The 19,992-nt window shown below is 46.9% G+C and overlaps 6 protein-coding genes across 6 annotated transcripts; 3 read left to right on the plus strand and 3 right to left on the minus strand.

Moving 5' to 3' along the window:
* Positions 1 to 27: 27 nt before the first annotated feature.
* EDB82DRAFT_510695 (mitochondrial 54S ribosomal protein bL27m) lies at positions 28 to 1,345 on the plus strand. The gene is made up of 2 exons (XM_025729276.2): positions 28 to 286; positions 334 to 1,345. Exons 1-2 carry the CDS (start codon positions 79 to 81, stop codon positions 933 to 935), a joined length of 810 nt encoding a protein of 269 aa, XP_025583560.1. The 5' UTR covers positions 28 to 78; the 3' UTR covers positions 936 to 1,345.
* A 243-nt stretch (positions 1,346 to 1,588) lies between these two features.
* On the plus strand, positions 1,589 to 9,002 carry EDB82DRAFT_547670 (uncharacterized protein; the record flags this gene model as incomplete). The annotated part of the gene is made up of 10 exons (XM_065609502.1): positions 1,589 to 1,829; positions 1,906 to 2,322; positions 2,482 to 3,612; positions 3,808 to 3,968; positions 4,672 to 4,730; positions 4,913 to 5,628; positions 5,672 to 6,876; positions 7,135 to 7,711; positions 7,755 to 7,996; positions 8,040 to 9,002. The coding sequence occupies 10 exons, from the start codon at positions 1,589 to 1,591 to the stop codon at positions 9,000 to 9,002; spliced, it is 5,712 nt and encodes a 1,903-aa protein (XP_065464341.1).
* A 1,222-nt stretch (positions 9,003 to 10,224) lies between these two features.
* Positions 10,225 to 11,591, minus strand: EDB82DRAFT_510712 (uncharacterized protein). Its single transcript, XM_065608860.1, has one exon. The coding sequence runs from the start codon at positions 11,107 to 11,109 to the stop codon at positions 10,591 to 10,593; it is 519 nt and encodes a 172-aa protein (XP_065464342.1). The 5' UTR covers positions 11,110 to 11,591; the 3' UTR covers positions 10,225 to 10,590.
* EDB82DRAFT_283101 (uncharacterized protein) lies at positions 11,504 to 13,107 on the minus strand. The gene is made up of 2 exons (XM_025729273.2): positions 12,599 to 13,107; positions 11,504 to 12,533 (listed from the first exon to the last, which is right to left on the minus strand). The coding sequence occupies exons 1-2, from the start codon at positions 12,623 to 12,625 to the stop codon at positions 11,556 to 11,558; spliced, it is 1,005 nt and encodes a 334-aa protein (XP_025583557.2). The 5' UTR covers positions 12,626 to 13,107; the 3' UTR covers positions 11,504 to 11,555.
* Positions 13,108 to 13,590: 483 nt separating this feature from the next.
* On the plus strand, positions 13,591 to 17,946 carry EDB82DRAFT_528439 (uncharacterized protein; the record flags this gene model as incomplete). Its single annotated transcript, XM_065609189.1, has 7 exons — positions 13,591 to 14,096; positions 14,148 to 14,376; positions 14,459 to 14,521; positions 14,575 to 15,088; positions 15,153 to 15,836; positions 15,887 to 17,130; positions 17,185 to 17,946. 7 exons carry the CDS (start codon positions 13,591 to 13,593, stop codon positions 17,944 to 17,946), a joined length of 4,002 nt encoding a protein of 1,333 aa, XP_065464343.1.
* Positions 17,947 to 18,929: 983 nt separating this feature from the next.
* On the minus strand, positions 18,930 to 19,781 carry EDB82DRAFT_466428 (uncharacterized protein; the record flags this gene model as incomplete). The annotated part of the gene is made up of 1 exon (XM_025729271.1): positions 18,930 to 19,781. One exon carries the CDS (start codon positions 19,779 to 19,781, stop codon positions 18,930 to 18,932), a length of 852 nt encoding a protein of 283 aa, XP_025583555.1.
* Between the last annotated feature and the right edge of the window lie 211 nt (positions 19,782 to 19,992).

Below are 19,992 nucleotides of genomic sequence, written 5' to 3' on the forward strand. Positions count from 1 at the left end.
AGAATTGCTCGCTGGACAGGCATTACTACATTGCAGCTCCAGCTAAACCTCAGCCCATATCTACCAGATTCGCCGGCCATGAGGTTCCTCACGATACAGCGGCCGATATTGGCTGCTGTGGCTGGTCTTGTCCGGCCGGCCTTTACGCCTGCTGCTCCTCTGGGTGTGCAATTGGCCAATTCCCTCGTCCAAGGTCAAAGATTTGCCTCGGTCAAGTCACAGGGAGCGTACAAGAAGAAGCCCAAAAGGGGTATTCCCAAGAAGTTGGGTGCCAAGCGAACAGGAGGTATGTTTTGAGAGTCTGGGTAATGGGGGTTTGAACTGACTGTATAGATCAATTCGTCATTCCTGGCAACATCCTGTACAAGCAGCGAGGCACGCATTGGTGGCCCGGCGAGAACTGCATCATGGGTCGAGATCACACAATTCACTCCATGGCAACCGGCTACGTCAAGTACTACCGCGATCCCGCACGACACCCCGACCGCAAGTACATCGGAGTAGTTTTCGACAAGAACGACACTCTACCATACCCCCAGCACGCGGAGCGAAAGCGAAAGCTCGGAATGACCGTCTTCACCATCAAAGAAGCCGCCGCCAAGCCCGAAATCTCACCGTCAGGAATTCCTTTCCAGGTCACCCGTGTCGAAGCCGGCGAGCCAGATAGGTTACTCAAGCTGCGCAAGGATTACAGTTATCGTGAGGACAACTGGGCGATTGGAAAGCTTGCCAAGACGACTGGACTCAAGACGAAGCGATTCAGGACGCGAAAGCAATGGTTCAGACATAGACGGTGGAGACGTGAGAGGGAGTTGGAGGGACAAAGGAAGGCTGAGGCGAAGAGGGCTGAGAGTGGTGGTGAGATGAAGGCCGTTAAGATGATTAGCAAGAAGCAGGCCAAGAAGGCAGCAAAGAAGGCTGGAAAGAAGAAATAGGCTTGTAAAGAAATAAGCTGGTATCAAAGTAAAGGGGGCAAGCATGTAGGATTTGTGTAGCAATTGTACATTATGAACAAGGCATTGACTGGAAATGTTGAATAAAGTTGACGCCGTCAGACGTTTATGTACTTGTCCTTCAGAATCAACGTTCTTTGAGTTGCAGTATAACCAGATGGAGTTGGAATGTGAGGAGCAGGAGTTGACAAAGCGGTGGTGGTTTTGCTGGCATTTCGTACCTTGCATTTACAGCGTGTTGCAGTGCCTAGTACCAACTTTAGGCCTTTGGGCTACGCATGAGACGAAATTAGTAGGCCGATTTATGCAGCTTAGCCCACACTCCTAGGTTGTTTATTTTGTCCCCTAATAATTTAGGAGATATTTACTGCTGCCCTGTAGGTAGCCGCGCTGCACAACTTCATGCGCGTCGCGTTTTAGGCAATTAACAATTCATCTTCACATTCACCTTCCAACTTCACTATAACCACACCGAACAAGCCTTTACTTTCTTGGTTCCTCGCACTTCTACTGCCTATTCACTTACTATCTGGACTACCTTCGTATGTGGACAGTAGAAGCAACCTGGATGGTCGTGCTTCCTTATACTCATCCTCACTAATACCCTTTCATCTCATTCTCACTACCAGCCCCTGATGCTTGACGAATACGGCCTCCCCATATTTAGCCCCGAAGACGTTGAACATCTCAAGCGTCTTGAGCAAAATGCAAGACGGATAGCTCTCGACAGACTCAGAGATCCCAGTCCAGAGCCTGCGCGTGTTGTCAGCGACATCAGTGATGGGGCTCTCACGACTTCGGCAACTAGGCTCTCGTCGTTGTTATCTAGTAACCCAAAGATCAAAGCCGCTCAGTCTGAATGGGAGAAGAATCAATGTGAGTTGAGCTTGAAACTTGGGCATATGTGTCTAACGTTACTCAGCACAATCACAATCACGACCTACTTCTACAGGTCCGTCTAGAATGCCTTCACTAAAGCCCCCTCAACCTAGGTATCGGAAGAGGGAATCGCCAGCATCAGACGAATCCGCTGGTCCAGCTGCGAAAAGACAGAACAGTGACTTTGATATTGCACAGGCTCGTCAAAATGCAATTCGTTCTACGGAAGTGGAAGTAGCACGACGAACGGCTGCGTCGAACAACACGTCAAGCACACAAATGGTTCCTCAAACTCAGACTCATTCTCGATCAACGCATTTGACTGGGAGTGAACTACTCAAACTGTACGCTGACCAAGGATCGCCAGCGCCTGTCCTGATACCAGTGCATGCAACGCCAACACAAACGGCGCAAAATTCACCAGGTGTTGATGATGTGGTTGTTGCAATCATTTTTGCTGAGGGTACTCGCCCGTACACCTCATATAACCGTACGTACCTATACTTTCCTCATTACAAGTCCTCGGTATCAGAAAAATCGGTGCTAGAAGCATAAGGGACGAAAGTAGTTTATCAGTTTATGCTACTTAGACCAGACGTTTCAGGTTATCTGTTTTTATATCCTAAGACTTTAGCTAATGTTCCTACAGATCCTGAACAGGGAGTTATCTCTGCCCGCGGCGCACTCATTCCGCCAAAGTATAAACTGCACGATGATCCCGAACGTCCTTTTGTCTGCCCTGTACGAGATTGCCGTCGTTTGTTCAAAGGACTGCCAGGTCTTGGTGGACACTTTGGGGGTGGTCACCCTGCGACTACGTTCAACGACAACGGAGATGGCACGTTATCAAAGGTCGGAAAATATGCGAAAAGTTTTTTCAAAAGCGCCTCTGACTCAACGCCTGCCATCGTTATCTCTCGTAACCCTCTGCCTCCTAACGCACCACCGCCGGTCGACCCTGGACTGCCGGTAGCTGCGACTTTGCATCAGGGCCGAACTTCTCGCGCAGAGCAATTGAACAAGAAAACGACTCGGGCGCAGGAAACTCCAGTCTTCCCCCCTGTCCCCCTTTTACGCGCCTCGAGCACTTCGGATACTGATGTCAAACCCTACCTTCACAGGCATCTCAGTCCTTATCAAATAAAGCATCATCGGGAGGACATTCTTTTCATGCTTGTGTTGCCTCGAATACGAGATCTTCCTGAGGAATGGAAGCAAAGTCACGGCGGAAAGACTTTGGATATCAACCATTATGCTTGCGCGTTGGCTTATCTCACTGGAAGGGCAGTGACTGGCATCGGGAAGTGCATGGCTAGTGTAGGACGGCGAACTGCCCGGCTATCAACACCTTGTATCGCCCTCCCGGCTGGAATGCCCCCGTCAGCAAAGCAAGCGTTCTCTTCTCTGGAGACTTGTGTTGGCTGTCGGTATTGGTGTATTCTACAACGACGCTCTAACGCATGCGATTGGTGCCCATCTGATCAACGTCGACATAGAGGCTCTGGCGGTTCAGCAGGATCATCTTCGTCCGAAGATGTCACCCCTGCGATGAATACTCCTGCAATGGATGTTGACGCGGAAGAACAGCCCGAGGAACCGACCGTTGGGACCGTGACAGAGTCTATTCGTGAAACAAAGCGGCCCGAGAGAAGTCCGTCTACCCAAACCTCTATGGATACAATGGGGGAACAGCCTGCAGCTGGAAACCAGAGTCGATCACTTGAGATGGAAGACTGGGAGGTTGCTCCAGGTAGGATGCAGGACAATTCTTCCTCAGACAGTAAGTTTACACATTCTCCATCCAAGGTAGCAGAAACGTTGGCCTCCTAAGTCTTAGGATATAAAGATAAATAGTCTAAGGACTATAGTCTAAGGAGCATAAGTTGGCCTACTAATTTCGTCTCTTATGTTTCCAGCGGCCAACTTTTCTGATACCCCGAGGTCTATTGGAACACATGCTAACAATTTATCTTAGATGTTGCCTTTTCCAACTCATACCTCACCAGCGGCCAACCCGTTACGGTTTCCCAGGACGTTAGCTTCAACGTCATTATCCTCAAGCCCGGCAATTCGAGTCATTGGAAGATTGAAGACGACAAATTGCGCACTTGCTCAGTCGCAGCAGGCAAGCTGGCTGTCACCATAGGCGAACAAGAACAAGCCTTTAACTTGGGGCCCAACGGCATGTTTGTTGTTCGACCTGGACAAGCATGCAGGGTCACAAATCGACTTTATGTGGATGCCGTGGTGCACTGCACTACTATTAATGACTTTGCGTTGCAGTAGGCATGATTGATGGGCGCATTCAGCAGAAACGGCGGGCTAGGCATAGACTTATTGGTATTAATCGGAGTTTTGGGCGTTTAGCGCATCTACAGGCATAGAAGATGACTGCTTCTATAGCATTTCGGGATCACTCGGCAGGCAGCAACAGGGATTAGAAATAGACCAGACGAAAGTATTAGTGCTCTCTTAGGCTATATTCGCACTAAAGTTGATCTAATATTTCCTTCAGACACTAAATCAGTGCCGGTTTCTATGATGCACCTCCTCGGCAGGAATACGGGATTTTAGAGGCTGGTCTTAGGGTATCAGCAAAATTGGCTGCTGTCGTCGTAAGAGACGAAATTAGTAGGTCAATCTATGCTATCTAGATCATACTTCTTGGGCTGTTTTTTCTTGTACCCCAAGACTTGGTAGGCCAATACTACGGTAGGGTTCAACTTCAGTCATCGGGATTGTTCATGTGGCACAATCATCTGATTAGCCTTGTCTCAGAAACTACCCCACGGTTAGAGAGCAACATAGTCAGCCTACAGCTACAATCATAGCGCATCAGCAATACATACGGCAATCGGCAAATGCTATTTTCGAGTATGGAGCTTTTGTCACGAGCAAGTGCTGATCCAAGGCAGAAATGGGTGCTCGTGTGGCTATACACAGAATGTGACTGTTCGGTCTGATGGACCAGTATATTAACTTAACTACCGCAAAACAAAACAAATAGCATCTGATGTAGATAAAATATTCCCGATAACTTGTGTTCTAATGTCTCAAACCTCTCGTCCAGTTTTGTCCAGGCAAAGACGTCGGGAAAGTTATAGGGCATCTTACACTGAAGCGAGTATGGCTGAGGTTGGAGGCCTTGACTCACCTGGGTCGGAACTTGTTAACGACAAAGATTCCATTAACGTCAATCCAGGAAGTCCACCAAGTCAACTACCGCCACTGAATGATTACACTATCAAGAAGAATCAAGTCGAGGAGAATATTATTAACGAAACACCTACCGATGATGAAATAACGGAAGAGGAATCCAACAAGGGAAGCTTCACCATTGATCCAGAAGGTGAACTTACTCATGATCAAACAACCGTCGATATTGTTACTGTCCCATGTCCTGGAGCGAATTCTCTTCGAACATGGAGTCGCGATGGACGAATGAGTCGTTTCTTTGGTGCACTCTCCATGAGAGATGCCGAAGGCCAAACAGCGCCAGATCAAGATCGACCTGCACCTTCATGGGTCAGACAAGGCATTCGACGTGAAGCTGATAGAGCACGAATTCTCCTATACGAGCACCCATCAGCAACCGAGGGTATGAGATTGAGCAACTTAGCAGATGCGCTGCTGGAGGAACTAGAAGAATTGAGGAAGCGAGAGAAACAAGCTAGGCCGCTTGTCTTTGTGGGACACAGTATTGGTGGAATTATTGCCAAGATGGTTCTAACAAAGGCGAGTCGTGATACTCGATATGAGGATATCTACAGACAATGCTACGGTATTGCCTTTTTTGGTACGTTTTGTCTCCTAAAGTGCATTCCATACTAACAGCACAGGCACTCCTCATCAAGGATCCAGTTACTTTGCCATGCCAAATTTAGCAACCGGAATCCAGAGTATACTTCAACTCTCGGCCCCCTTGCCATGCTCAATCACCGATGATCTGCGCGTGGGAAATTCTCTTCTTCTCCAACTAGACGACGACTTCAAGTCCATAGCACACGACTTCCGTATATGGACATTGTACGAAACTATCGACTCTCGGCTCTCAGGATCTACTGGAGATGTTTACTTTACTGCACCACTGGCGTCGATAAAATCGGCCATCCTCGGTATGCGACAGGAGACGATTCTTCCACTTCAAAGCGATCATGCGAATATAGCCTCGTTTGGGAGGCATAATGTTCACACGATGCGATTGTTCCTGAAACAGTTAACTGCACTCATCGACCGCGCAGACGAGTATGCCTGTCATGATAGAAACTGGTCTTTAGATCTCGAACAAAAGGTCAACGTCGAAGTCCATGGCTTTTTCGAGGATTCTCCTGGACCATTAGACTCAGCGACTATCAGAGCTTGGTCTACAAGGTTACCTTTACGGGAGTTTCTGAGAAAGGGACCTCAGGAGTGTTTGGCTGACAGACTCAATGAAGTTGAGACGGTTGATGAAGGGCGATTTTTGAGAGCGAGAGGGAAAACAGCTAGGTTACCGACACAGAGAGGTGATATGGATGAAGCAGGCAACAACGCTCTCGGTATCTCGCAGGATGGATCATTCCATGTATCGCCCCCTGCTTCACCGATTATTCGACCTCTTGATGCCAAAAATACAAGATCCGAATCAGCACCTCAAGTGATCTCAAGATCCCCCATTACACCACTGTCGCCAGTAGCAATTTCGCCACCAACACACTACTCAACACCAATGCGACGCCCATCACCTCTCATACGCGCCAATTTTGATCAAGATCTCGCCGTGGATCGTCTATCACCACCTGCCAGTGGTCGTATTGGCCGAACTCTTAGCAGATCTACAAGTCTGGGTACACAGGCTTCTCAATACGAGTATCGAGATTTTCCCCCATTTTCGCAACGCAGTCGAAGCACCATCGAGGGCTTCAGCGACGAGGATGACATTGACGCATCTCCCAAACTACCAGAAGCTATAGTTGCAATCCGAAAAATCGTTGAAGATGGAGAGAAAAGAGCGAGTGAGACTGTCATTGTTGATGAGGTGCCTGTTGCGTTTTCGAAACCTCAGGTGGAAGCTAGAAAGTTTATATGGGTGCATTTACCGTACAATAATCCAACTTGGGTGACGGTAAGTAATTTCGTTCAGTAAGGTGCTTTACTAACTTGAGCAGAAAATATTCGAGACGTTACAAATATCGGATCATCGCAACTATACGCCCCTATTCAACAATGACTTTTGGGCAACGAGACATTCTCGTGGACGGCACTCTCAGCATTATGCATACTTTGCCAAGCCAGGATGCTACTTCTCAGCTCCTCGACACAGTACGTCCTCTTATTGCTTATGGACTCAGATTCTAACAGTGTAGTGTCTCCTCGAGGTCGATCTTCCAAACAGTCTTCAATATCGAGGGTTGATGGCGGGATTTATACGTGTCTATTTCTACCATATCTTCACTTCGACTCTTACAAACGACTCATTCGTCGACGGGAACTAATTCTCCAGCGCTTAAATCATGGAAGATCAAGGCCTGTGCCTGAATCTGTTGCCAAATCTGACTCTCTTGAAGCACAGGTCATTTGGGAGTTTCTAGGTCATGACCCGCCACTCAACTGCCGAAGAACGTTGGATCAATACGGATACCCTTCTCTGAGGGACACAAGATCGCGAGATGATGATCAGATGCTTTACAAACTGACAAAGGAACGAAGCTTTGCTCCTGGACTAGGTCCCGGATTTCATGGACAGATGTCGAATAGTAGCGATGGTAGCAGTGGGAGTGGAAGTCAGAGATCCAAGACAAGCAGTCATGATAGAGACAACGAGGACAATCTAGAGGATTCCATACTTAATGGTAATGTCCTCATGGTCGATCAGCTGTGGTTATGGGCCATTGATTCTCGTAAGTCGACCCTCTCTGCCAGAAGCTTAGACTAACCCTATAGATACTTTGCTATCCTTCTTTCCCAAGCGCGAGGGCGATGCTATCGAAGGACCTCTATATCAACAAGCAGACCTTCGCGACAGCATATTCAACGAAGTCAATGTCGATCTTACTCGCCAGTGCGAAAACGCTCTGGATTTGGCAGCGTTGGCTGTACTTCACGCAGTAACTGTGCTACTCGACCGAGCATCACATCCTGATCTCGAAGTGTTTCGAATCTTTGAAGAAGCTATCAGTGTTCTCGTAGGTAGCTCCCCTTGTTATACGACCATCACTAACTAAACAGACCGAAAAACTCACATTCTCCCTTAAAAGCTTCCGTGCTGAAGGATTCCGCGACAAAGCTTCTGCCTATGAACCAGTCGAGAACAAAGCTCGATCCATCAGAGCACGACACAAAGCTGAAGGTCGTCGCTCAGAAGAGGATAACCGCGATAATACATCCGCGCTCCTTGAACTTCGGGATATTGAGGATGAACTTTTGATTCTCGTTCACCTTTTTGAACGACAGTCCAAAGTCGTCAGCTCCATGCTTTCTACCTATGCCCGTCCCGAACTTCGTGATCGCACAGCAAATGGAAGGATTTTTCTGAGTGAAGCCCTCAAGAAACTCGCCGAATATGCTCAACAGGGTCAAGAGATGATTGAGAGGGTGAGGAATACAAGAGATGACTACGACAAGCTACTTCAGATGGTTCAAAGACAAGCTCAGGTTGATGAGGTACGGCTGAGTAGACTTCACGCCGACCTTGCCAGTTCACAAAGTCGAAGTGTCATGATCTTTACCACATTCACTGTCATCTTCCTACCACTTAGTTTTTTCACTGGTCTATTCGGTATGAATACGCATGAATGGGGTGGTGAGAATAATCTCAGCCTCAAGACCATTGGCGCGATAGCTCTTCCCTCTAGTTTTGTTCTTGTCGTCCTTTCCCTCGTGGCGGCCTGGAGCACAAGGGTTAGACGGTTCTTCAAATGGCTTACTCGTCTCTATCGCATCACCATGTCGTGGTTTTGGAGGACACTCTGTATGCCTGTTGTTTCGGGTGTGGCGGGTATGGTACCTCAACGGGATGAGCGGCAGAGAGATGAGAGGGATTTGAGAGGGAAGAAGGGGATTTTGAGGGAGGAGATGAGTGATTTTTGGGAAAGACATCGGTTGGAGAGGGATAGGGGATATACGGTTCCTGAGAAGAATAAGAAGACGACTATTGGGGGTAAGGGGAGTTGGAGATCAAAGATGAAGTAGAACTGGGGGGTGTTTGTTGTATTTTTATATACCCGGCTAGTAATACATGGATTGATGTGTATCAAGGGACTTTGGTTGGTGTTGGTTATCACAGGATATGTACTTGAGTGCCTTGTTAGAAAAGACTGATATTCAGTATACAGAGTCTTTCCTGTATTCGACTACTTCTTATATTTTCTTTTTACAATTTTAGCTTCCAGGGTACCTTTATATACAAGTTCAACTCTATATACCTTTGACGAGGAGTGGTCGAGTGGAATCCGCTCCTAAAACCTATAAACTCTCAAAAAACCGAACCTAAAACTACCTTCACCCATTCGACTGCTCCTTGTTTTTTGTAATTTCAGGTTCCATTTTTTGAATGAACGCTGGACGAAGCATGTTCTATCTTCCACCTAGGTATGCCACAGTCAACGTAGGTAGGCCCTGTACACTTGTCACCCCCGAGTGCACTTCTACCCGCCCGACATATGGCATATGGTATTGACAGCCCCATTGCCACTTTGAACAGTCAGTGACATGAGTCCGTAACCTTTTCTTCCGTTACTCTTACAATTTGATCTGAAACATACTAACTAGTGATTGAACATGCTGGATTGCCGTCCTTCAGCGAAATTTGCTGGTCGCCTTTATTGTAGAGGCTTTTAGAAGAACGTAGAAGTTTAGTAAATCACCTCTAGGAACTTCTCCCCTACCTCTAAAAGGGGATATCTCTGCCTTTGACGGCTTCCTTAACTCTCGTGTTAGCTTCCCCTTTAGACTCTTTAGCCTGTTTAGTCCTAAGCTAAGATACTTAGAATTCTCTTGTATCCTAATTAACTATCATTCGAGTAGAGAACTTGCCAAGTGGAGGTACCTTTCACATCGTGTTTTGTCAACTACCGCGGAATGCTCATTTACTACAGTAGATTCTGCAGGCCCTGAGAGTGATTCCAGTGGTTGTGATACTCTAGTAGACACCCGAGCACGCACGCAATGATTCTTGGGCAGCCGGATGGGAATAACTTCTGGCGCATGCCATCCAATCGAGACGATGGAACCATAACAAGGTCCGCAGCTAGGGTGCTTGAGGAGGACAACCAATAATCTCTTTCATATTAGGGCTCCCAGGAAGAAAGTAATTCTGCTTACATGTTTAATGGCTATGCCATTCCTGGGAATAACACAATGGTTTCTTGTTTTTCGTTTGGTGTTACTAAGATTGTTGACAACTGATTCGACAGTCTAATTGCATAATAGGAATGGGTGCTCAAGCTGACACTATTTACCAGTCTCGTCATTTCAATGGCGCAAAGCAATTTTTAAATAAGAACCAATTCTATTCTCCTATGATACACAGAAAACTCCCTCGCATTTGCGTGACGACATTGGAAAAACCCTGTGGGAAAACCAATGCCAGGGATCAAGATACTTCTATTTCAATTTAAGGAATCAGATCACCGTTTCACGTCTGTCAAATCCCTATCCAATTTCGAAAAACTGCAGATGTGCCATATCAACAATGGTAATTTGAAGCAATATAGAATGCAGCGATATTCAGCAATCATATCCCTTCTCTACCCAGGTCGCCGGACCTACTGCAATGGTATCACAGCCTGATGATTTTAACAATGGCACAAGCGGGAATGCGATGCAGAAAGACATATTCGAACTCGGAGTTGTTCCAGGCTTTTCGTGGAATCCAACACCCCAAAGACTCTGCGAGCCTACGGGCGTTACGATATTCTAGTCTATGATCTGCTCTGCTAAGATCGATGAAAACAATGATGACATTCTTCTTGCCCCGGCTTTCTCTTCGCAATGCCTCTTCGTATGCAGCTTCGTACTTGACATATGTCGAGATGAAAGGAGTTTTATGTCGGTTAGACCAATTAATATGATAACAGAAATATCTTCTCAATAGCACGCGCATGTTGTTTCGGCTCAACCAAAAGTCCACCCTGGACTTCACATCGCCTGCGAGCACACCTTTGCCTGTCCTGAATCGAGCCTGAGAATCCTCGTCCTCAACACGGTAGAAGCATTCAAGCGACATACTTATGAGCAGACTGAGCTTGAGCAAGAGGTGAATAATAATAGAAGTAGAGAGGGTGAGCTGTTCTTGCATGAGGAGAGATTTCGTAAGACGCGACGCTACGCTACACGACTTTATATGTAGGCCTTATAGAGTACTGACATAATTCGTCGACATGACTCACAACTTCGAATGCTGATGGTACAACTGTGATTAGGCATAGCATAAGGCATCTACCCAAAAGAGGGAAAATTGTCAGGCCAGATAGGGAATTCAGACAGAACACAAGCATAATACAGATCTATTCCACATACTGGTTCAATAGAATCTACCTTGGACGAGCTAAATATGCGAACTCCCCTTAGTCTAATAGGATGTTGAACGCACAGCTTCCAGCCGAAAATGGCAGAATCTCATTCCTAGCACCATGAATTCAACGACGACCCTCAATACTAGGTCGCTCGACTACGCCTTTTTATCGTGTTTTTTTTTTAAAAAAAAAAAAAAAAAAAAAAAAAAGAGCAGGGACTCAAGAGGGTTTAAGCATCCAACACTTTTCCCCTTCTCATTCGAGTACTTCTGTCAAAGGCGTTCGTCGACAAAATATGATACCAGAATAGCACAAACCAGACAAGCCACATTATCCCAATCCCTAACAAGGCAGCAGAAATGGCCAATAATGCCCCTCCGTAGCTCAAGTTCTTAAACGACTGGCTGCCATTCAGCTGTTCCGTAGCTAGCCCGACCTGCATTGCTGAAAGAATCACACTAATATATACGAACGCAGCTAATAGCCAAGCAAAGTTCCGCTCGAAAAAGGCCTGATACCATGTGCTTGTTGAGATATGCCCATAAACCAAGTTCTCATACGACCACATACATGGTAGAAAGCGTGTCATCGAGTTGAGCCGCGACAGCCGTAGCTCGCCGTACTGGTACCGTCTGTCCACTTGCGCGAGGCTGTCTATATCGATATTGCGCAGGAAATCCTTCATGAAGGCACTCCATATGGGCCACTCCATATCATCAGGGATCAACCTCACCGTCTGGGCCATGTCAAAGTCGCTCCTATGTCCAATAAGCCAGCAGTAGCTGAGCAGCAGCCCAGTTGCACTCCGATGGAGTGCAGGGTCTGAACACAGGTGTTGGGTCCAGAATGCGTGGCAGAGGAGGAAGCCGGGCAGCGGCTTAATCAGTAGCTTGGTTTGGTGCCATACCATATGTTCGTCGGGCTGTTCTGTGAGATAAATATCACGATTCATTATCTTCTGGCGCTGGAGTGGCCTCGCTGGCAGAGGAAGCCCGGCCAGCCAGAGGTAGTCATGGAGCTTGTCTAGCTTTGGGGTACGCAGCTCAGTAGTCAGGAAAAGCTCCATGTTCTGTGTAGGCATGATTGTAGGCGTTCTGCGATCGCCTCGAATCGCGGCGGGGAGGACGAGCTGCGTCAGGTCGACAATGCTCGATGCCACTGAAAATGGCGTGGTGAGAGCCGGGACTTTTACGGCCGAGTCGTTCATCTAGGATGGTCAGTTTGGCTTTAAAAGTAGAAACCTCGATGCTTCACATGAGGTGAACAGCTTACGGTGTTCATTTGTGTCCTTCTCAGCATAATTTCGCAGTGAGGCTACTCTATAAGATTTGTTCTAATCGAAGTACAAGCACCGCACCCGACCGAGATATAGGATAGCTAGCTAGCAGGGTGCCTTTAAGTTAAGCGGACCTGCATAGCATCCTCAGACCATCGCCCATATAAGCTAGGCCAGCAGGCACGGCCCGTGCCTAGAGACCGGTAGTGGGTTTTGTCGCGGTATGATGCTAAAAACTGCAATGGGCATCATCTAACGCTAGGCTACAAGGCTCATTACAAGACTTCGCGACCAACACGAAGACGCCAGGCTTCTGGGGCAACATCTATTCATTTGATATTGAATAACAAAGAGCGACTTGATAAGAAGAGTCCTACACAAGGCAGACGACAAGAAGAGGTCAGACTAGCCACCCCTGCTCATCGAGTATTTCGCCCTGCCCTTCCCCGTTCACAAACCCTGCCTTTCGTGACCAAGCTGCACGCCTAAACAATATCACACTTTTAGGACAACCCAATCAAATAAGCCTTGCCACAGCCCAAGAAACCCTTGAGCTAGAACGGCTCCTAGATAGCGTTGCTAGCTTCCACTGTTCAAGACTGCCATAAAAAATAACGAGACGTTGCCTCCGGAGAAGGGAAAGACTGATACGAAATTTCATGATGATCAGGCACACTTTTAGGCCAGCAATTTTCAAGAGAATAATAAGCCGCGTCGATTGGGAGCTTGCCTTGTTGTTGGTCCCTATGTCGTATGCTATGATAGGTGCTTGGCGATGTCTCACTTACGACAGAGAAGACATGAAGAGCTGAAAGCAGGGATCAGGAATTACCTGGTAACAAAAAGACGGCAGGCACTCCCCGTGACTGGGTAAGCATGAACGTGCGAGAAGGCCCTCAATACCTATTGTTTCTTTCTTCTTCTTATTTTTATATCGTGCTATCCTTCTCTGCCTCTTTTCGTCCCAAACTCGTATCGAGGATTAACCATGTCTTCCGTTGCTTGGGACGTGATCATCACCTCGTTGCTGGGGGTTATGGTGGTAGTGATCGCTGTCTACCAATGCCTTTCTCCCTCAACCCCGCCTCAGGCTGATGCACCTACAAGTAACAATGGAGGAAGGAATCTTAGCCCTCCGGCGACTTTCAGGCTTGAAATTCTACCCAAATACGGAAAATGGGATGCATCTATGGTCGATAAGCAGGAAGTGAAACGACTTGTCAGGGAAGCCTTTGAAGTCGGTCGTGATGTTACGATATCCATTGAATCGCTTGCTAGCCACCCTTTTCGAGAACAACTAGTTGCAACACTAACCTTCTCGAAAATACCGGACAGGATGGTACAGATGGGAGCGCCAGATCAACACTTCTCAGACAATAGAGATCTACCAGACAAGTCGTTGTATCTCGACACTCATTTCCATGGATTTACTCCTTTACATTCTGAGTTCTCAGAGTTCTCAGAAAACTCTGAGAACTCTGAGAAAAGCCTGGAGTAAGTGATCTAGTCAAGTGTGGAGGTTCGGTATGCTGATCTTTCTATAAGTATTATCGCGTTGTCAGGTCTGAATGGCCACGCGTTTGGATCCTTTAAGCGCAAGGGAGGTAGGTACATGTGGCTTCGTGACGACCTCCCTATCTCTATGCCAAATTGTCGAGTCTTCATCTACGGATACAACACTCAATTACAAGAGAGCTCATCATTCCAGAGCTTAGAAGATCTTGGGATAGCTTTCAAGGATGCTTTGAGATACCTAGTCAAAGCTAATCGAAAGGTTAGTGAACATACTCTAACATATACTGCGTCTCGAAGCCTTCTATCTCTATTTCTCTATTTCTATAACTAACACAGCACAGAGGGGTCATCCCAAATCTCTTGTCCTTCTTGGACATAGCCTCGGCGGCTTGGTTATTAAAGAGGTGTGTGAAACTAACAATTGTCCGTTTTCATTACACAGCTTACATAACCACAGGCCTTATGCAAATTGTCCGAAGCCCGAACCACTGATGGTGAGATCGTTTTGAAGTCACTCCGGAGCATCATGTTTTTCGGAACGCCAAACCAAGGAATGGATATCAAATCACTAATTCCAATGGTTGAAGGACAAGCCAACGAATCATTTCTCCGATCACTCGGGAGAGACTCCCCAGATTTGCGTCGACAAGCGCAGCAATGGACGAAGGCATTTGATAACGACCACAATTCCGTCGTGGCCAAAAACCTGGAGATAATGTCGTACTACGAGACCTGTATTTCCCCCACGGCAATACAGGAAAATGGAAAATGGAAGATGTGTGGACAGCCAGTCGAGCTGGTGGACAGGTTTTCAGCAACTCATGGGCGTTCTTGGGAAATGAAGGAACGTTATGTCCAACCGATTGATCGGAATCACTCGGAGCTTGTTAAGTTTTATGGACGTACTGATCCGGCATACGTCAATCATGTGCTGCCTCGACTGCAAGAATTTTTAGATAATTTGGATCAAGGTTAGTAAAAGAATCCCACATCTATATATCTCAATACAGCTGACCAAAGTGACTTAAATGAAAGACTCGACTGCTTTGCAGTACACGAAAGAACTGTGCCGTTTGCTTGAAGTGATGTGCGCGAAATCGGAGCCACCGGCCTTAGTGGAGCAGCTCTGCGAATCACCCGATATTGAACAAAGCATGGCATGGTTCATCGAGAGCCCAGAGTATCGGGTTTGGACCGGATTAAGGTCCGCAAGGCTCTGGCTTCAAGGAACATCGGGAGACGGGAAAACCGTTATCATGTCCTACATTTTGGGAAGTCTACACCAGCCTTCTCTACAGACAGACAAGCCTGACATTGCGTCAGCCTTCTGCTCAAGTGAAGACTCCGAGGCCGGAATAGTGGCATCGCTTGCAACTCAGCTCCTCAAACAAAATAAAGGTCGAGCTAAGGCTGTGCAAACAGGCTTTCCAATCAAAAAGTTCGAGCAATGCAGAGAACCGTGGGAATTAACGCGACTCTTATGGGAGTTGCTAGTAGCGTCCGTCAAGGCGACGACCCAGCTTGAAACTGTCTTTTTCGTCGATGGTATCGATGCATTGTATGACTCTGTGCGATCTTCGTTTCTCCGAAACTTCAATATGCTTCAGGAACAGGTTGCGCCCTCTCCAATGCGAGTGTTAGTGTCTTCGACAGTTGACGAAAATACGAAGCATACACTTGCCCATTATTCGAGCATAGATAGAGAAAAGGAGAGAAGAGGTAAAGACCCAGCCAACACCAGCAACTATGAACGCCCTAACTAGCTCCAGAGTGCCTGAAGACGCTTGCTTTTCAAGAATGGAACGCAAGAGAAAGTCGGGTGGAAGATAAAAATGAAGGAGGGGCATGGCTATCCTCCCACTCCGGTTATAAAGACTGGAGTAGTACATCTACCCCCTCGGTCTTGTGGTTAGAAGGGAAACCTGGAAGTGGTAAGTCAACAGTGACAAAGGTTATTGTACGCAAACTCGAGAGTAAGAAACACGATCTGGTTTGTGACCAGAGCAGTGTCCCAAACTACAGCCTCCAACAAGAAAAACGAACTTGGACCTCCAACAACCCCGAAGACAAGAGAACCATCGTTGCGAGATTCTACTACAGCTTCCGTGGTGGAAACACCGAGACAAGCCACGAGCTTATGCTCCGATCAATTGTTTACCAGATCTGGAAACAGAATAGCAAGCTTTTCCGACTCCTTCGCGACCGATACCGGGAGTTAAAGAAAAATATGGGCGATGTAAGAGAGCAGAAAGCTCTTTGGAGTTACGATGATCTCAAGCAGGCCTTAAACACCCTTCATCAAATTGACTTCGATCTGAAAGTTGTGATTGTGGTTGATGGAATGGATGAGTCAGACAACGACAGACGGACCGATGTACTCCAGTTTCTGCCTAGCCTCGCAGTTCATCATAACAGCAGTTGTATCGTCAAAGTCTTAATCGCCAGCAGGCCGGAGAACGATATCAACATCAGATTGAGAAACGCATGCTCGCATCATATCAAGCTTCAGCAAGTAAACGAGGTGGATATCAAATTCGTTGTGGATAGTTGGATCGAACAGGTGGTGTCTGGGTATAAATGTGGAAAGGACATTTTTCTGTTTATCAAGGACCATATTATGAAACACTCGTCAGGAGTTTTCTTGTGGGTGACACTAGTCCTGAGAGATGTGGAACAGTGTATTCTCAACGGCGGTTATAGCAAAGCCGACCTTGACAAGAGAGTCGCTGGCTTTCCCAAGGAGCTTGGTGGGAAGGATGGCTTCTACAGAGTGATGATTGATATATTGATCAAGAATTTCAAAGGAGACAGGGAGGAGCAAGAAGAGCGGGGGCGAAGAATGTTGGCCTGGGTAACCTTTCCGAAACGACCTCTATTAGTTGGTGAGCTTCAGGACGTTTTGGCAACCCCTCCTCTCTCAAGGTGTGTAGATTTGTCAAGCTACAACCTTGCGTATCATCGACCACTTGAATTGATTCAAGGGTTATTGTCGTCTTGTGGAGGCCTAGTCGAGGTTTGTATTGTCATTATCCCATCTGAAAATTCGATCTAATAAGTACACCTATAGGTACAAGATTCAGACTCCGAACAGGTCGTTCAACTCATACATCAGACTGCGAGAGAATTCCTCCTGGACAAGAGTCATGTCGCCGAGCCATACCATCTTGATGAAGTGCAAGGAGATATGGAGATAGCAATCACTTGTTGCCGATACATCCGTATACTGTTCACAGCGGCCCTTCTCCAAATGGAATACGATGCTGACTTTCCGCAAGCTGAAAAGCTGGCGGAGCATCTTTCAGGGCGCGAGTTACTCTTATATGCACTTAATAATTTCGCTGCACACCTTGATCACTTGAAAAGAAACGGCAAGGAAAAGGAGATACGTCTCGAATTCGAAAGTTTCGTTAACGACTTGTCGGAACGGTGCAATTCCTACGCTTGTCTTCTACTTTGGCAATGGATCAAGACTCTGAACTGGACGAATGAACTGTCTGTGAACGTGAACGAGGCTTCTTCGAGGTCATGTATTCGGGCAGTATTGTCCGGCGCTACAGATACCGGGAGACTTGACGTAGCTCAGGTGTTACTCGCTCTTCGAGTAGACATACTTCACTTGGAAGTCCAGGCAGGGAATGTGGATTCTACGCGGCTGCTGCTTGAGGCAGGTGCCAGCATTGATGCTATAGATTCAAGCGGACGGATACCGCTCTATTTGGCATATGAGAATGGACGGGAGGAAATAGCACAGATGCTTATTGAGCATGGTGTGAATATCGTATCAATCACGCGGAAGGTGTCAGTTAATAATCACAAAACATTTGAGTGAAGTGATGAGGCTTTCTGAAGAACGCAAAAGCGATAGCAACGTAAGGTAGGAGGAGTATTTACTTAGGAAGTGAGTTACTTGCGCTGTGGTGTTGTGATTGGTGTCGTCTCTTGAGGTACTCCAATTACGCAACTTCAGTATTGGTCTTGTCGTTCAAGTTCCACTAGAACTGGATCTTAGAGTTTCGGTTTGAATGTTTTTAGACGCAATGTGCCAGTCAAATCCAGTCTGGCATATATGTTTATTTCCGAATCTTGAGTTACCAGTAATATCTTTATAAACAGTTCAATCACTTCTTGACATTACAGTTCTTGCTATTTTGTCGAGAAAGGCATGTGTTTATACGTCAATGATGCTCAGATTTTGAGATACGTTTCTACTCCGCCTTCGTTTGAGGGTGTATAATTTGAACCAATTGACCCGATTGGATCGATGCGCTCGCTCAACCTGCTTGGCCACTGGTCATGTATTCGTTCGAGCGGGACCTGTCTGTCGACACATCACAACTGTAATAGAGCCCAGTGCCCGTCTTTGTTGTTCTATCACGGGAAAATGGTATCTTCAACCTCAGCTGTGTAGCGTCGACAGAAAGGGCTACTCGTCCACGGGTCAGTTCACGCCAGGTCGAAGCCCGTGATGCGATAAAGGCCATTGCCGCGACGACCCAACTCCAGATCGACAACCAGGTTAATAACATGAATCTTATAAATCACTTGATCATATTGCACCATTGGGAAGGACTTATCAATGGCAAAAACTACACGCAAACGGTAATACCCGGTCACATAATACACCATCTGTCTGTCCAGCGAAGTAGGGGTTCGGCAAAGTGGCGATGCAGCTCAGCTCACTTGCCTCTCCCAGGTCGCACAATTAGCTATAGAGCCAAAGCCAAATACAAATCTTCTTGTTGATACCAACCCATAGAATCAAACATCGTCAAATGAGCTTTTCTAACATTCTATCCCCTAGAGTAGGTACCCCTAAACCAACAAACCGATAGTCCATTTGTTCCACGATGCCTTCAATTCCTCCTTAGCCGCCTTAAGATCCTCAATATCCCACGCACACTCAACAAAACGACCACTCAAAAAGTTTGCTTCATCGCTAGCCAACCAAACTGAAAAGTCACTAGGGAGTTCAACATCGTCTCCCACGAGTCCCTTCTCCTTGAGCAGACCCTCGAACGAAGCTGTCATTCCAGTGCCGAAGATAACACCCGGGTCGAACTGATGGACAATCTTATCAGGGTTTTCATTCGCATACCAAGAAAACAGCTTGTAGGCGGCCAGCTTGGATGCTCGATATCCAGAGAAACCTTCCAGGTACTCCATGTACGTCGATCGACTTGAGATATGAATAACCCTTGCTCCAGGGGCAGCGAGAGGATCAAAAGCGCGCAAGAGATTGAAATTCCCCTTTGCGTTGATCTCAAAACCACGCCACCAGTCATCTGGATCCGCTACAGTGATACGTTCTGCCTTGGACATATATCCTGCGTTGGCGATGAGGATGTCGATCTTGCCGTTGACTGCTTTGGCGTACGCTTCAAGGGCATATCGAGTTGACTCGGGGTCAGATATGTCAACGGTATAGGTCCAGACTTTGGTTTGGGGATGTTTTTCTTCTATCTCGGCCTTGTTTGCGAGGAGTGTTTTGCCTGTGCGGCCGAGAAGAGCCAAGTTGGTTACGCCTGACTTTGCAAAGGACTTTGCGATGCTGGCGCCAATACCTGAGCCTCCACCTGTGATGAGAGCATTCTTTCCTTTGGTGGAAAGCTCAGGACGGAGAGGGGAGATGGCTGGGTATGTTGTCTTGTGGATGGGAGAAGGCATCTTGAGTTGAGTTGACTTGGTGTGAGAGTGAGTTGATAATGATGGGTTTTGATGTGTCGTTCTGCTTCTTCTATATAGTTTTCTATTCCGCAAGTTCCACCCAGTTCCGCCGACATTTTTATTGTTTGTTGGTTACATTACGGAAGTTATCGTGAATCTCAACGTTATCACACGTTAACTAACAAGGACCGTCGGATCAACAGATGCAAGT

The sequence above is a fragment of the Fusarium venenatum genome, assembly GCF_020744135.1.
Source record: "Fusarium venenatum strain MPI-CAGE-CH-0201 chromosome Unknown EDB82scaffold_3, whole genome shotgun sequence".
NCBI lineage: Eukaryota > Fungi > Ascomycota > Sordariomycetes > Hypocreales > Nectriaceae > Fusarium > Fusarium venenatum.

Bases quoted from the DNA above. Each gene is read 5' to 3' on its own strand.
- EDB82DRAFT_510695 (XM_025729276.2), top strand. From the start codon at position 79: ATGAGGTTCCTCACGATACAGCGGCCGATATTGGCTGCTGTGGCTGGT. The intron at 287-333 runs GTATGTTTTGAG...CTGACTGTATAG, and splicing joins GGGTGCCAAGCGAACAGGAG to ATCAATTCGTCATTCCTGGC.
- EDB82DRAFT_510712 (XM_065608860.1), bottom strand. From the start codon at position 11,109: ATGCAAGAACAGCTCACCCTCTCTACTTCTATTATTATTCACCTCTTG.
- EDB82DRAFT_283101 (XM_025729273.2), bottom strand. From the start codon at position 12,625: ATGCTGAGAAGGACACAAATGAACACC. The intron at 12,534-12,598 runs GTAAGCTGTTCA...TGACCATCCTAG, and splicing joins GAAGGACACAAATGAACACC to ATGAACGACTCGGCCGTAAA.